The sequence below is a fragment of the Ammospiza nelsoni genome, chromosome 4 (genome assembly GCF_027579445.1).
Source record: "Ammospiza nelsoni isolate bAmmNel1 chromosome 4, bAmmNel1.pri, whole genome shotgun sequence".
Classification (NCBI taxonomy): domain Eukaryota; kingdom Metazoa; phylum Chordata; class Aves; order Passeriformes; family Passerellidae; genus Ammospiza; species Ammospiza nelsoni.
The window spans coordinates 44,245,918-44,263,238 of record NC_080636.1 but is presented as its reverse complement, the minus strand read 5'-3'; the positions used below and the strand labels follow the sequence as shown (position 1 = coordinate 44,263,238).

General features: G+C 35.9%; 1 protein-coding gene across 2 annotated transcripts in view; it reads left to right on the top strand.

Annotated features, from left to right (window-relative positions):
- The window catches only part of PCDH10 (protocadherin 10), a 37,545-nt gene extending 25,812 nt beyond the window's left edge, over positions 1-11,733 (top strand). The window contains exons 5-6 of one of the 2 annotated variants that reach the window (XM_059470901.1): positions 4,642-4,716; positions 7,005-11,733. In XM_059470901.1, coding sequence (XP_059326884.1) covers positions 4,642-4,676 — 35 coding nt within the window. In that variant the 3' untranslated portion in view covers positions 4,677-4,716; positions 7,005-11,733. The remainder of the gene's footprint in view (positions 1-4,641; positions 4,717-7,004) is intronic. The other variant, XM_059470902.1, reaches the window with a different exon arrangement.
- Positions 11,734-17,321: the final 5,588 nt, after the last annotated feature.

Below are 17,321 nucleotides of genomic sequence, written 5' to 3'. Positions count from 1 at the left end.
AAAAAATTAAGAAAGGAATCAAATAGGAGTTTTGCTAAGCATGATACCAAAATTGTTAGCTCATAATGAGTTACAAAGAATGTGAATTGGTACTACGACATGTATGCAAGTAGAATAAATGGTTGACAGAGAATTTGGAAATATTCTTAGGGAATATGCTCTGTGCTTTAAGTTTGACATACATCAGGAGTAATTTGGGAGTTGTTTAATAGGCCTTAACACAGAACATAATTATAAGAACTCTTGCAAATTTAAATATTCCGTGGTTCTCTGACTTCAGTGGTGATGTCATGCATTATCTTTAGTGTTTTCAGGTAGATAATGTGCTTATAATAGTACAGAAAGACAAAGAAGCTTTATTCCCACTGTATCTTGTGGAAAAGAAATGGTCTTTTGTGTTTTTATGGTACATTATAGAATACAGCTTAGTGCTTTTCTCTGCTGAGTTGTAGTAACTAAAAAGCATTGTTTGGGTAGTAAATAATCAGAGACAGAGATAAATCAAATCTGACATCTACTGTGCCTCTGGCTGTTGCTGGGGGTGGAAAAGAAAAATTCTCTGCATTTAGAACAGAAAATCAAATGCACATGAAAGTATCCTGTGTGCAGCAGAACATTGATGACAAAATCCAGGGCTTGATTCAAAAGTCAATCCCTCTTAGTCATGTGCTTGATGTAGAGCACATGTTGATTAAGGTCACTGCTTACATGAACTGGGAATTGGGTAGTTGTTCTTAAGAACCGAAAAGCTTTTTTTTTTTTTTTTTCTCCCTTTTTTCTTTTTTCTTTTTCCTTTTCCAGAGGATTAGCAAAGTCCAGGTAGCAAATAAATCTCAGATCAACCATTAGCACCAGAGAAACATTATTTCAGTGGCTGTCATGATGTGTCAGCATTCTTATCGGGGATCTCACTTTCCATAACAAAATAGTTGCATGTTCCAAACACTGAAAATACCTTAATACTTTTTAACTATCTATTTTCCAATCTTGAAGCTAAAATAAGTGGCAATATGTGTAAATCAGCAATTTGGTGAAAAATGTTTTGGTAAAAATACTGAAAATCTGTTGTTGGTCTGGAGCATGATGTTCAAATTTGCAAAGTGGCAGTTTTGTACTTTAGAGCAAAGGACAAACCTCTCTCCCCCTTTCCCTGCAGTAGGTAACACTGCTTGTCAGGTTTAATGCATTATGGTCAGTGCAGTATCCAGCACTGTCAAATTTTGGCATGGTTGAGAATCCTTCTTTCTTGAACTGATTTAAATGAATATAGACATGGAAATGTTATGCACTCCATGAAAGGAGAAAGAGAAGCAGAGTATATGTGGTTATATAGTTTCCTTTAAACAAAAGACAGGGGTTTTGTTTTGGATAATCATATTTGTTCCAGAAGTAAATATATACTCTCAAATGAAGAAATTATTTTAATGGCCTGTGGAGATTATTTATTTAGCTAAAATCAAGCCTGTTTCCAGAAAACTTTCAGTGCAGCAATAAAAACTTTTGCATTTTGGCTTACTTTAATTTATTCACAGCCTGAAGACCCGGTGCTCACAATTGGTTTTCTTGTTTCACATGAAATCTGGGTAATTGTACCCATCAGTCCCAATGCTGTGGGTTTATTTTAGGAACAATATTTATATCTAGGATTTTGCAGATGCCAGAAGGAGCATTTCAGCCATGCTGAATGCCATATTGCTATGAGGGGGGGAATATTCTACCCTGGGGAAAATGACAGAGCTTCTCCTGCCTTGCCTGTGTTGTCACATGCCAAAATTCAGCAGGCAGAACACAACGTGGTCTCATTGTCACCTAACACCTTTAGTGGCCTTCAGGGCCCTTCAGACACATCCTAAAGTGATCACCAAAGCCAGCAGACTCACTGACATTGGGGGAGATTTGATCTTACTGAATTATTTGTCTATATTTTCAAATGCAAAAGTAAGTATGTTCCGTCTTCCTTCTTTTTTTTTTTTTTTTTACTCCTCCCACCCCCGAACTATTTGTTAATTCAGAGTTCAAAAGTATCACATTAATTGTGTAAAATTAAACTCACATTAATTGTGTAAAAAATTAAACCCACATTAATTGTGTAAAATTAAACATGGGCATCTGGAATGCAAGGAGTTTTATCCAATATTTGGCTACAGAATATATAGATTTGATGAACAAAATCTTTGCGCTAAAGCCTTGAAAAAAAAGGAAAAAGAGTCCCCCCTAAACTTATTCATGAGCAAAAGGTATCTGAGTAAAATGTTATTTTTATATTTGTGTGCCAAAGTTTATTGACCTGGGTGAGACACTCTCTTTTTATAATGCCATTAACGGAATATTCATAAAATATTATTAGCAATGCTTTAGCAAACTTCTTTAAGTAATAGATCACTTTTAAAAGAAAAAAAAAAAAAAGACTTTATGGATTGCAAAATATACTGAACTGACCCTTGCAGTGACTGGAATGCTTTTTTATCCACAGAGCATGGGTGGCAGCAGAGTAACCCCCATCCTCCATCCCCCAGCCCCAGCCCCAGCCGTGTGTCTCACCCTTTACCTGGATGCACCACTACGAAGGGTGAGGGAGCTATGGCAGCTTGCTCTGCATTCCCATTCACTTGTTCACCTCTTTCCAAAAAAAAAAAAAAAAAAAAACAAAAACATGCCTGATATTTGATATTTGGAGCTGATGTCTGAGCTCCAAGCCTACAGGAGCAGCCAGGTTATTTCTGACAGAACGCATTCTACCGCTGCTTAGGTTTCGGTCTCTGTTTGCTTGGGTGGATTTAGAGCAGGAGTGATGAACTTGCAGTCTGGTTGGTTGGTTGGTCCACCAGAATTATCATTTTCTGGTTCTGGTGAAGCTGATGGGACTTAGTGAAGAGCCATGTTTCATATGCTACAGTTAACATGTAGACTGGAAGGGGAACCATCAAAATATAAAGGACACTTAAAATTAACAACGCAGATTTAAAACCAACCTTGGCGTCATGCATATGAGGTGATTAACCCCTTTTTTAAATTATTGCTCCCTGCAAGAGAAGCCAGAATAGCTGGGCTGTTTCTGAGTGAAATGCAGGAATTTACAGCACCCTGTGCTCCTTTATAATTTGCCATATTCTATGGGGAAGGCTTGATCTGTGTGGCATGGTGAGGCACACAGCTTGTACAGGGGACCAAGAGAAGACAGTGAGTTGAATGCTTGCACCAAAGCCTATGTGAAGGCAGATATTGCTTGGATATTGTCTGAACTTAATAAATGCAGCTCTGAAACAAGAAAAGAGTTTACATAGTGGCTTTACCCCTGTTCTGCTGTTGCAGGGGTGTTTTTGATTTAAAAGAAAGGGGTTTGTGTCATCTTTCTGCTAAGTGAAGGGGGATCAGGGGTATAGCTGTAACAGAAACAGCATGCCTGGTATTTTATATTCTTTGGAAATTTTATTGTCTAGCAGTTCCTTTGGATCTTTAGGCTGTTGGCACTTCTAGGGGGACTCAGCAGTTGCTCTCTAAGAGCAGGAGTAATGCTGTGGGAGCTTATGGAGTTCTTAAACACAGTCCAGAGGGAAAGTGACAATGGTTATAAAAGGTATAGGATGGGTTTATAGTATGGATTTTATTTTGCTGCTTGGGTTGCCAGCTGCGGAGGGAAGCACTGAGCCCTTTCTCTGTCCCCTTTAGATTAGCTAGCACTGCTAAGCAGCAGCAAAATTTGATTAGGAGAGTTTGAAGGTGTTCCAAGCACAGGCAATCCCTTCTAGGCTTTTCCATAAGAGCAAATACTCCTGCCTGTACTCACAGTTATAAAGTAGTAATCCAACATCGAGTTTGGATGATTTGCAACAAGGTGAAAGGAAGATTTATTAAAGAGACAGGGGCTTTACAGTATTTTCTGTTCATTTCTGATCCATGAGCTAGGAATAATTATTGCATACTTTGCTTTCTCTTTCCTGTTTATTGTGTTAATATTTTTAATTTCTTTTTTTTGTTCAACTACCACTGATGTCTTGACATGTCTTCCCTTATCAGTCTACACAAAATTAGCTCACTATGGATGGGAGGCTTATTAGGGTGTCTTGAGCAACAAATGAAATTTAATATATTTTTGCCGGTTTTTTATTTTATTTTATTTTATTTTATTTTATTTTATTTTATTTTATTTTATTTTATTTTATTTTATTTTTTTATTTTATTTTATTTTATTTTATTTTTTATTTCTTATTTTATTTTATCTTATTATATCTTATTCCCTATAAATTGTATGCATTAAGGATTCTTGCTGTAATGCTCAGAATCTTTGTTGTTCCAGGAAGAATCGATACAGCACAAATCCTCTACCCTAAGAATTTTAATTGTAATGCTTGTGAATCTTCAATCATCTTGCTCACCTCAAATAATGTTAGAATATGTGTACAATTAGTATGAATTATATGGTCAGAATTATGGAACTGCTTGTGACTAAAGCCTTTTTTTCTGACTACCCATACTCACACAGACTTGAGGGTTCCCTGTGTACTAGTTTGAGAGTTTGGATCAGGTGATAAAACAGGGATGAAAGAGAGAGCTGTGATCTCAGAGGAGATATTAGGCACCAGAAATTATGGTGTTCTTGTTCCAGCTCTTACACTGACTGTGATACTTCCATTTCTATAGCACTTGCCATCTCTGGATCTCAAAGTGGATTATAAAGAATAGTGATTTAAACCTTCCTGCACCTCTAGGAGATAGGTAAGCAATGTTATTCCCATTTTACAGATGGAGAAATTGTGATACAGAGAGGCTTAGTGTTTGTTATTTAAAAGCTTATTTATGAACACACATGCATGCGCACACAGAGAACTGGAAACAGATGTCAGAACTTTCATTGCTCTCTTTTTTAAGTTGAGTCCACCCTCCTTTCCATTTAACCTCTCTGATTTATATTCCCCATCTGTAAAAAGACGGAAACTGGTACAGACATGCAGAGATTTGCTTGCACATAAATTTCTGTGCAGAACCAAAAAAAAAAGCCAAAAGTTGCCCTTAAAATCCAATGCTTTTTATGTGTTGGCAGAGGATATTTTAAGATTTAAAGCAACAATTTTTGTAGGTGGGGAGAGTTGCAGTAGTTCTGCAACTTAAATGCATAATATTTAGTTATTGCTATAAAAGGGCTTGATTGTTTTGTAGTATAAGCATGTTAAATGGAGATTAAAAATTTCCAAATGCCTCAATTTCCATGGCAAAAGGCCAGACACAGCCAGTAACTCAGTCTCTGCATTATCTGGAAGATGGTGCCACATCAGTACAGTGTCAGACAGGAGAGGGGCAGTGGTGCTGCATAAAAGCAGTATTTGCCCCAGCTGCATCTCTGTTTATCTTTCTCCCAGCAAACTCCTCCTGTGTCTGTAGTGCAGCATGAGTTCCTCAGTGGCAGACACCAATCTAGACAACTATGCCTAAATATTTTCAAGAGAACTGAAATGATGACTGAACTTTGGGAAAAAAATTTTAAAGATCCAATATAAGTCCTGTTATTTGTTTTTACCATTATTGGAATGGTTGTTTCTTGTAATATTAAAAAAATATACATTAAAATATATTTGGATACTGGATTAATCTGATCATTTACTGCATCGTGAAGGTTCTGATCTTATTATTCTTAAAAGCATTGTTTAAAAAACACCTGGCAGAAGCTTTTAAAAATTCTTTCTAATTCTGCTACTAATTTGCTACAGAACTGAAACATTGACAACCTCGTCTATTAGATGTTTTATTTTTAACAACACATCTGGCAAATTTCTGTAGGTTGAACAAATGCAGAAATGTTTTTCACGTTTTCCTGTGTGCACCCTGTAGCATAGGCAGGCTAGATCAGACAAACATCCAACACTCACAGTAACATTTTCCTGTAAGTAATCTAACTTCCAATCTAACTTCCTTGTGATACAGTACCCAGATTTCATACCTTTACTGGTGAATATATGTCTAGGAAATAAGCATGGCTAATATATATTTTTATATTTATATATGTATATATTTATGTTAAATGGAACGGAGACTGGATGTGTTTATGTGTCACCACGCAAGCATCAACCTGTACATGATTTAAAGATCCATTTGAAAGTTAAGATTCCTTTTTGTTTCAGCTGTAAAACTTCACACAGAGCATCAGACTGAATTTCAGGTAGGGATTTAGTGTGTTTGGAGCTAAGGTAACACCTGATTTTATCACTCTAAGTTTTACCAGATAAGAGTGGCGCTGATGCTAATTATAATACTTGAGTAAGTGAGTTAGTTCTTTGGTTTAATGTGTGACTGAGATCAGAATTTAACCTGGGGTCTCCCTGAATGCTGGTACAAATCACTTGTTACTTTTGCTCCCAATTACAGTTAAATTAGCCAGTGTCTTGAGGTAATACAGCTACTGCAGCTGCTGGATTAGGATATGGCTTTGCTAATGCATTGACCTTCTTCATTTGTGTAACATGAGTTAATTTTCAGCCTGACAGTAAATGCTGAAATTTGAATTGTAGCACTAATGCACCATTTTTTTTCATCTGTCAAACCAGACTGAAGGGTCATTTAGTGATGAGGATAATGGTTCACTTTGAAAGAGAAGGAAAACTAGCTTCTGAATTTTAGGGGGCATTCTAGATCTTGCTTCAAAAAACAAGCTGAACTAGGGAAAAATTAGCCTGTGACATTTGAGTAATACTTCACCTGTAAGTCTGAATATTTGCCTTATACTGATTCTGTACAGGCACATTGGAATATTTGCCATGACAAGTTAGACAGAATAATAAAACAACCTATGAAATTTGGTATTCAGGCTATCAAGCCTCAAAAAGAGGCTTTCTCTGAAAAGTGAATCAACATTATACTGTTTGCTATAATGGGAATTTCCAGCCTCAGTTTGTGACAAGTTTTGATTGTTTCTCTACACCCTAAGAAACCCTAAACCTAAGAACTGTTGGAGACTGAATTTTTTTTTTATTTTTGTTCCTCTCAGAAGTGTCTTTCTTTCTTTCCTGCAGCACGGAAAAGGATATGCTAGTCACTTCTACAGGACTTACCTGAAGCAGCATGATTTGCACAAAAGAAAGTCGACCAACAAAAAGCATCAGCTTTCAACTTCATTATCTTGGCCATCCAGTTCTGTGTAACTGAAGGATTTGTGTGCTGTTGGAGACATCCTGGCCAACCATAGGACCTAATTGCTCTCAGCAGGCCTGAGAAATGAGTTGAAATGTGTAGAACTGTAGAAACTTCAGAGGCAACTGATCTTGCCTCTCTGATCAGTGTGTGCCTGTTTACAGCACTATATATCTTTCTCTCTCCAAAATGTCACTGAGCCCTTTAGATGTTTATATTCACCACAAAAAGCCAATCGTACAGATAAAAGAGATGTGCATTATAAATGCAATATCACTGTTTTAAACTTGACTGTTTTATATTATTTTTGTGTGATCAAGTGTTCCCCAAACTATTCCAACTTTACAAGAGAGATTGTGATCATGTTCTTTTCACCTGTGGGTTGTAAAAATGTTGTTAATCTGAAGACCCACAAAATTATCAAAGACATTTCTGTAGTTTATACACCGTGTTGCAAAGTGTTTACTGTACTATTTCAAAGCTTCTAAATAAATATAAAATATATATATATTATATTATATATAATTTTCCGAAAAGCGTGGTACAACTTAGTTGATTTTTAAATGGATTCATACAGTCTACATCATCCACTAAAGCGAGAAGATAATTCAGGGTTCCTAAGCTATCCTTGCTAAAAACAAAAATAAAATAAACCTTTAATAGTACTTCCCCAAAATTCGTATTTTGGTCGATCCTGTTTTTCTTGTTTGAAAAAACAAAAAAGCTGTAAGCAACAACATTTTGTCTAAAAAGTCGTGAGGAATTTTCAATGCCAAAGATGCAGCTGTCAATATTACCCCAATGAGCGCTATGTACTATCAGAGGTATAAACCACTCTCCATTACTTTGGTTATGTTTCTATGGTTTTTAATTTGGAATCACAAAATCTTTTATAAGGCTCTATAAATTCACCTGTATATGTTGTTAAAAAAGAACACTGGGTGTCTGTACATTTTGCAATGTAAGATATAATGTAAGTGAAGTTAAGTATTTTAAGAAAATCATCCCAAGCTCATAAATATGTATACATACATACATAAATACATACACACACAAAAAAAACCCACCCACACATCTCTCTTTAACATAGTTTTGTGAAACTATACAAATATATTGCCTAAAAATATTTCTCTTGTGGCTAGGAATAGTTGTTGATAGAATTCAAATTACAAAGGCAAAGTGTATGCCAGAAGACTCTTTTGTCACAAAGGAGATTTCCAATTAGGAACATGGCACATTCTCAGCTGACCCCTGTCCCATGGGAGTTCAAATGGTGTTGGCCACCATCTTTGTCGGGAAAAGGATTAAGCCCTTGCATATAATCTTTATGTTCTGTAATAATTCTGTGGTCTGAAACGGTATCTTAGAGCGTTTCTTTTCTATGAAATATTGAAAAAAGTAAAATTTCGAAGGTAAAGTTTAAAACTACTTTCATGTCCATGGAGTTTAAGTACCATTTACTAAATGTAAAAATCTAGTAAAATTTTTTCTTTTTTTTTTTTTGTGCTGTGATTTTTTTTCCCTTACTGTACCTTAATACATCAAATAATGAAAGCGAATGAGAGCACACCTTGTTGTCAGCCAATGCCTAGCCAAATTCAAACCAATTCCATCTGATGGTTCAATATTAAGTAAAACAAGAGCAAATGTTTCATTGGTTGCAGTGGGATCTGGATCATGCCATTATTTTGGAATTCTGCCGTGGGATGAATGTGTGAGAGGTCGCTGCTATGTCGCAATAGAATTTAGGTTTCTTATTTTTGTTTGTGGGTTCTAGGGTTATTTTGTTCTCTGTAATGGTAGTTTCTATTAGATAGGAGTATATAAATCACCTGTATGAAAGCCATCTTGCTGTGGATCCAAATATACACAGGGAATCCAACATTCCTGATCAAATTCTATGAGTTCTTTGTACAGCTAGTGGACCCTACCATTATTAATTTCATATTCCAAACAAAATAATATGCTCATAAAACACTTTAATGTGCACACCTAGAACGATCGTATGACAGATTGTTTCATGAGATCCTTTTAAAAATGTATGTTATAAAAAACCTAATTCAAAAATCCCTCAAACCACTTCAACAGCTATTGATTTGAGCAAATACAACAGTGAAATGTTCCTCCTGCTCTAGGTAGCAGACCTTTTAGTTGCCTACAGCCTTCATTTATTTTATGAAGAAAAGCAATGGAATTTGTGACAAATATTTCATTTAAAGGAGATTTCTAGATTCTTGTTTCTGCTTTTAAAGCAAGAAAGTCCTTGCCATTCTGAAACCTGTTTCTAATTAGGTTTTTAATACAGACATATATAGTAATTTATGGTTGTTTTTTGGTCTTTGTGAGGGAAAGGAAATTATTTTACTTTCTGTTTCATGGACAGCCAAAATGTTTCTATTTTATGAAACTCCCTTCACATTTTGCACGCCGTTTTTTTCTGAAAAAATTATTAACCATATCATGTCCTGTCATTCATTTCCAAAACCAAACTCTTTCCATCAAGTATGATATATGTACAGATTCATTGATCTTTTTTATTTGTATTTAATGTTAAATACCATTGGCATTGGCCCATATATACACAGAAATCCTTGTGAGTTCACTGGGACGAACTCAGTTCATCCTAGAGAGGTCCTAGAGGGAGTCATGGTAGGATGCAGAAGCGTCAAGGAAAAGGAAGAACTGAAGTGCTGCTGAGCTTTTGAGATGCGCTGTTTCTTTGTTTTAGTGGGCAGCTGGCCACCTGCCTTTGAAATTGCCTTGTTCAGCATCTCCCAAATATTCCATGGCACTGCTGGGAGCAGGGGCAGGTCTGTGAATGCCTTCAGAGCTCTCTCAGTGTGTGTGTGCCTCCTCCTCTGATGCAAATATTGAAAGACTCTCATTGTATATTGGACCCAACAGTGAATTAAAAATAAAAATAATAATAAAAGGAAATTTTTAGGTTGGGTATTAAGGGGAAAGATTGGTGCCCATAAAACCGAGATGAGGAAAGTTTGGGAATCTTCTTCATTGTAGGTTTTCAAGGACAGTGCAAAAAATAAAAAAAAAAAAACCACACCTGTAAGGGATGATCTAAGTGTACTTAAAGTTGCCTCAGAGAAAAAGCACAGAGAAAGCTCTCAGTCCTGGTGATCTGTAATGCTCCTGGTGGGGCATGCTGAGCATTGGAGGGGTTAATCTGTGCACAGCTGTAGGGATAAGAATGTTCTATCCTTCAATTAGTTGTTTGAAGCAATATTTAATGTCTCAATTTACCATTTATGAGCATAATAGAACAAGCTGCCTGTGAGAATAATTGTCTTTGGAGTAAATTAGAGTTCAAGCAGAGAAGACAGGGTCTTATAAAAGATAACAATATGGAATCAGGTCTGTGAATCTTTTTTTTTTCTTTTTTAAACTCCTGATTTAGATATGTAGCAATAGATTTCCAAGCAGCTTGCCTATCAAAATTCTTCAAAATCAAACTTCAGTTTCTTGCAAAACTTAGAAATACTAAAACATTTCACTACTTGAAATAGAATTCCAATTTTTTAAAGCAAGTTTTTGCTAACATGCCTATTGAGAGAAGGTATTTCCATGAACATATTCTTAAATTTCTGGAACAAGGTGTAGTAATTTTAAGTAGTTATTTCTTTTTCGTTAATGTTGTTGCAAAATTAGGTAAAGTTAGATACACAGATGAATACAATTTGTAAAGATTCCTGCATTATAGCCTCTATATAGTTGTGGGGGAGCTACATGTGTGTGTATGTGTGTGTGTGTGTGTAACTATAGTTCAAATTCTGGGAAGTTGCCAGGGGATTTTTTTTCTTACAGATCCTATCAATAAATGTAAACAAAAGGGAAGAAACACATGTTAGGGTACTACAAAACAAGACTTGTTCCTTAGTGTAGAATGGAGTTTTGCATTCAATAATTAAATTCAGCCCCTTCTTCATGTGTAAAACCCACAATCAAGCACACAACTCATTTTTATTTTTACTTCCAAAATGTTACCTGCTCATAGAAGGTTTCATTCTTTTTTTAAAGTAATATCATTCCTCAGGGTAAAGGGTGGATAAATAGATAGTCTTCCTAGGCTGATAAATTGCAATTGCAATTTTGCAAGGCTGTTAAATATTTGTGTGTCTTACCTGGAGAAAGGCGATCGTAACCTGCCACTGTTCCATGTTCTTCTAGTCTCAAGTTTTATGGCATTTGGACTTGTGAATTAAAACCTATACAAAAGTGTAGGGGCCAAAATAAGCATTTTTGATATACATTTAAGTATTGCAATTTGATTGCAAAAAATTGGCATCAGATGTCTATAAAGGGTAGAAAGTTGTTTATTCTGTTCTGTTTGCAGTAACGTAAAAGACAGCCAGCAGGACTTTATTATAATATTGTGCTATGATAAATTCTGAAACTGTGAGTCAAATCCTTTGCACTGATCCCTACAATCATAGAGCAAATTCTTCATAAAGAGCTCCTTCATTTTATTTTGTCTCAAAGAAATGGATACATATATATATATATAAACAAATATACACAGGCATTACAATCCATTGTTGAGCATCTGTGTTTTTGTAGATATCCTCATATGTAAGAAATAAGCAAGAACTAACTCGGACAGATTTCTTGAACTGAAATTGTTTTTGAATTTGAATTTGTTAATAAAGTTCATGATATTGACAGACATCAAGAAAAATGAAATCTCTGTGGGTGTAGCTCTCCAGAAGGCAAACACTTCACTTAGGAAGCATCTTGTCAAAAAACTGTATAAATGCAACTGCTGGAAATCTTGCTGAGTCAAGATGAAAGATGCTGTGCTAAAGCTTTCTTGTTCACTGTGTCAGCACTGATTAAAGTGTCCTCTGGATGGTAACCACTTTAGGCAAGCAGAAGATATCGAAAATTGCAAGCAGGATTGAGATAACGTTTACCGTTCCTGTGGAAGAGAGACGCAGACAAATAGGTGAATTTATACTGAAATACTGATCTATATCACACAGTATGGAAAAAAAAATTTAAGAAAAGTGAATGCTTTCAAACACTTGCACTTCAAAGATTAAAGTTCTGATGCTCAACTTAGAAGCATATTTTGGATAACTCATCTTTAAATTTCACTGACCCTGGAGAGCAATGTATTGTATGACAGAGTCTTACCATACATGATAAAGGGAATGTAACCAAACCAACCTTAATTTATAGAAATATTGGATACAAACATTCAGACTGCAAAACTAGGCTGTATTTTATATGCATCAGAGCCTAATTCCATTAAAGGCAGTGGCCCAAGTTGCAGTGATATGAAGGAGAGCAAAAGGAAGTTTTCGTTTCTTTCTTTATGCATTTTTTAAGCAAGAGCAGCCTGCAATAAAATTATTTGACATCAGAAAAAGGGAAACTTCACTGGCTTTCCTTTTAAAAAAGCTGCACAATCCAGTTTGGATATTTGAAACTTCAGACGTGGTTATGTGTTAGTATGAAACAGATATTTCTGATAATTTTATCTCAAAGCAAAATAACACAAAATGTTAAGTGATATAAATGTTTAGGTTTTCTATTAAGATAAAGACAGAAATGCAGTCTTGAAAAGACAGATTCATGTTTTTATTATTCAGAAGTTCAGACAACTAAAAATTCATTGGAACAGAGTATTCTTACACTGCCCTAGTTGTTGGTTGAAAATATCAGCAAAACAAGCAAAAAAAAATCAACCTTAACCTCTTGGATGTTTCAGAAGGTTTTGCTCTGAAAGTAAGAGATCCTAAGAACATTATCTCCTTTCAGGCTTGGCTGAAAGTTGTTTTCTATCCTCTTTGCTGGGCTAACATACTTGGAGTGTAAAAGCAGCCCTCTGAATGGTTTGCACATTCACCTCAGTGGAGAATTCTCATTTGTTGAGAATAATCTGGAAAAATGACTTAGATGAAGCCTGATGTCAAAATTGCCTTGTAATTCCATGTCCATCACTACAGCTTTTCTAACCAGGTATCAGAATAATTTAAGGGTGAAATGTTTTGGGATGCTGATGGAAAAGCAGTGGTGTGGCACTTTTCCTGTGTGGGGAAAAAAAAAGAGAGGAAGAGAGAGAATATTCTCTGCTCTTCCTAGTCTCACAGACATCATTAATTGATACTTAAATAGTGTTTTGTTCAGGAACATAAATATCACAAAAGGAGAAGGATTTCACCACGAGAGCAATATATTTGTTGTGGCTTGTGCTATATTAAAAAAAAAAAAAAGAAAGGAAGAATGCAAGCAAACATTCTCATTCTCAACCCCCTGAAGATGAGGCTAAATGATGCCCTTGGAGCTCACAGCCATTCAGTCTTTGAGAGAGGCTTTGTTTGATTTCTATTCTGGCTGTCAACAAAGAAAGAAAAGAGAGACTGTGCTGGAAGTTAAAGATAGGTAATTAATATAATCTAGGGGGAAAATGCAATATACCTTGTAATAACATCATTAAACCTCACTGAGCTGCCTGAAATGATCTGTTGAAAATTAGACAAACAAGCCAACAAAACCCCCGAAACAAAACAAAAAATTAATCTCTTTCTTGGCACTCCAGGTACGCATTTACATCAGACCACAGCTAAGCTGAAATGAAATGGCTGAGGTATATATGGGAGGGGATCATATTTTTCTTTCACCTGTTTCCAGGGGATGGGAAGGGGGGCGATCCTGGCATCCAGCACTTCCTTGGGGACAGGAACATTCTGGAACATTCCTCATCCTATTGTGAACATTTAATAATTTACAGATTTATTTCCAGATGTATTAATATGTATTCTTCTTCAAATGCAACTTTTTCAAGGATGATACTTCACTGTGCTTTTGACAATTTATGTCAGCTATTTTTGAGGGCTCCCTCTCATTAGGAACAGTTAAGTAATAGATTTACCAGTCTAACTAAAATTTTCTTTTATAATTGTAGATGGAGTTCAAGCAGCCCTTATCATATAGAAACTGTGATTAAGGCCCCTAGGTTTAATTTTGCTACTTTGATTCCTGTTGTCACTTCCCATGTTACAACACATGGAAATAAATTTAATTTTATTATTAAAGAAATACAATTTTGTTCTATTTAGTGAGTCTGATCTAAGAAGTACCCCTTAACTGGGAAAAAATTGAGGCAAAATCAAGTAACTAGCTGTTTTTCTTTTCTTATATAAATAATTTCCAGACCTACCACTGTTCAAGAAGGACATAAAATGCAGTAACAGAAAATATTTGAAGTCTGCACTTTGATTCACTCGACTAGGGAAATTGCTTTCCTGTTTCCTTTCTGTCTGGAGTAAACTGGAATCCACTGTTTGCATGCAAACTTTTTAGGTGTTTAATTCTTCATTCACAGATTTAAATCTACTGCTTTACTCAACACGTTGCTAATATTCACAGATTTAAAGCTTCAGGGGGAAAAAATAAACAAACTCAAAACGTCTTATGTTCTCATCCCAAATATAACTTTCAGCACTGGAAAATATATGGAAATTGAAAAAAATATTTATTTTAAATATTATTTTATTGATAGATTTTTTTAAGATAGATTTATTTGCTGCTGTTCTACGTGGTTTCATATCCTTTATTAATAACAAAAATATACCCCAGTGTTAGGACAGATGCCTGCATCACTCTCCTTATTTTCCCGAAGCACAACTGACAAACTTCATACTGCAGAGGTGGGAACAAAACCTAATTCCTAAATCAAAATAATAGGATTTTAAAAAAAACAAAAAACACCACAACAATCATTATGCAAGAAAATAATGTAAAATCACATGGGTGCTGCCATGCTGAGCTCTCCCCACATCCAGGTTAATGAGCTAACTAGCAGTCTAGAGAGCAATCTGCAATTTGGTGCCCTTGGTCTCTCTGTCAAAAGAATATATAATTATTCTTTTCAAAATGGGACAGCTTCAAAGAGAAAAATGAAGAGCTCTTCATCTTTCCACTCAGAGCCCAAATCCTTTTGGATTTGATGATTAGGGAGGGTTGGGAAAAGGAAATTGGGTTTAGAGCCCATCATATTAAAGAAGCATTTGTCCTCAGCAGCCAAGATTATGAGCAAATACTGTGATCACATGGCATAAAAAGGGCCTCTGACAGCATTTCTTTGTCTGGTAGTTTTCTGCTCAATACTTTTTTTCTGCAAACACCTAAAAACAGGATCCTGTTTTTGTTAAGATGTTTGTTAAGGTGTTAAAGACTAGATACCTAAGATTTCCTGGGCAGATGGTATGAATATGACATGGTATGGTGTGAATGGTTCTGGAATATTTTACCAGGATGTGAGAAATCTGTATTCAGTTCTTTCTACCTCACGGAATTTCTGCATCCACACCCAGCCTGGAAGAATTTCTACACAGCAAGCTGGAGGATTCTCTCCTTTTCTACTGTTGCAGTCTGCAAGAGCATTTAAACACCTCTTGCACATTTGCCACCTCCCATGGCTTACCACTGATTAAATACAGACTCATTTTCGTGCTCTCCAGTGAGTGTGTGATGCTGTGCAAGAAGTTTTGCTCAGTAGGTGTTTGCCACAGAGAGTGGCAGGAGGTGTACAACAGAGAGGTTTCTCTTCTTCCAAAGGGAGAGACCAAGAACAAACCACTCCTGAAATGCTGGTCATGCAGATGAGTGTGTTACCAGAAAATATTTGGACATAGCAGTGGCAAGGGCTGTGGTGATGTTCACAGGGGTCTCAGGATGAGGGAAGAGATGAGGAGCTGACTTCTTGTTTCAGAAGGCTTGATTTATTATTTTATTTTATAGTTTTAATGCAATATATATATTTTATTATATATATTGCATTAAAACTATACCAAAAGAACAGAAGAAAGGATTTCATCAGCAGGCTGGCTAAGAATAGAATAGCAAAGAATGATAACAAAGGTTTGTGGCTCGGCTCTCTGTCCGAGCCAGCTGGGCTGTGATTGGCCGTTAATTACAAACATCCAACATGGGCCAGTCACAGATGCACCTGTTGCATTCCACAGCAGCAGATAATCAATGTTTGCATTTTGTTCCTGAGGCCTCCCAGCTTCTCAGGAGGAATAAATCCTAAAGAAAGGATTTTTCATGAAGGATGTCTATGACAAAGGACAGTCTAAGAGTCCTACACTAAGAGCATGCATTGCTGGGAGGGACTTACCTGGTATTTACTCAGCAAAAGTTGAAAAGTTCAGAAATTCTGGACAATTGAATACATTTTCTGCAAGGTCTGTCCTGAGTCACACTGTTGATGACAACAAAATTACCATACCAGTTGAGTTGTTTCCCTGGAGCAAGTGCCTGCACTCCAGCATCATAAAATGCAAAGGCACAGGCAAGGCACAAAGTAAGACTGTGGCTCACAGAGCTGCTGGTAAAAAATGAGGATTTGCCCACCCCTCAGTGCCCAGGGTTGGGGCTGTTTCCACCAATACAGGCTGACCTAACCTGTTGCTAGAGACTGTAATGAAGCAGTCATGACATGCCTCCATTGTGAAAGGGAGATCCCAAACGTGGTGGAAAAAGAATATTTCATTTTGAGATGCAGCTTTGTTTTGATAATTTTATTTATTTGATATTATTATTAAATACTGGAGTATTTAGATTGCAAAATACTAGCTGTTTGAAATAAATCAGACACGAATGTTTCCTGTGCATATGTTGTCACTAATATTACTTGAGGTCTTCACGTTACTCACTCGGTCCTGGCTTGCTCTTATAAAGGAAAATCTTGCAGACATGTATCTGAGTTCTGTCTTCCTCTTTACCCAATTTTTTCCCCCCTTCTGAGACATTTAAATTGGCCTGACCAAGTACTTTGAAAAAATAAGATAATGGGAGACATATGAAAAGAATTTCATTTAAAGAATTTTGTGCACTTGTTGGCGTGCAGGTAAAATCCTACTTCGATTCTTGTTTTATCCAAATAAACCAAGGAGCATAAAAGTAGATTCTTAGGCCACTACAGGTCAACGTCTTGCCCTGACAGGTCCATTGTAAAGAGGGCAAATTGATACACTAATCAAAATACCAAATATCTATGTAGAACTACAATGGTATATTTATATTTTATAACTATATATATATATAAAATATATAACCTATAAGTTATACTTTTATATTATGTCTAATATACATATATTCATATATATTTTATAGTTATAAATATATATGCATATTTATGAGATAATATATTCTAATGTATATTATATTATATTATA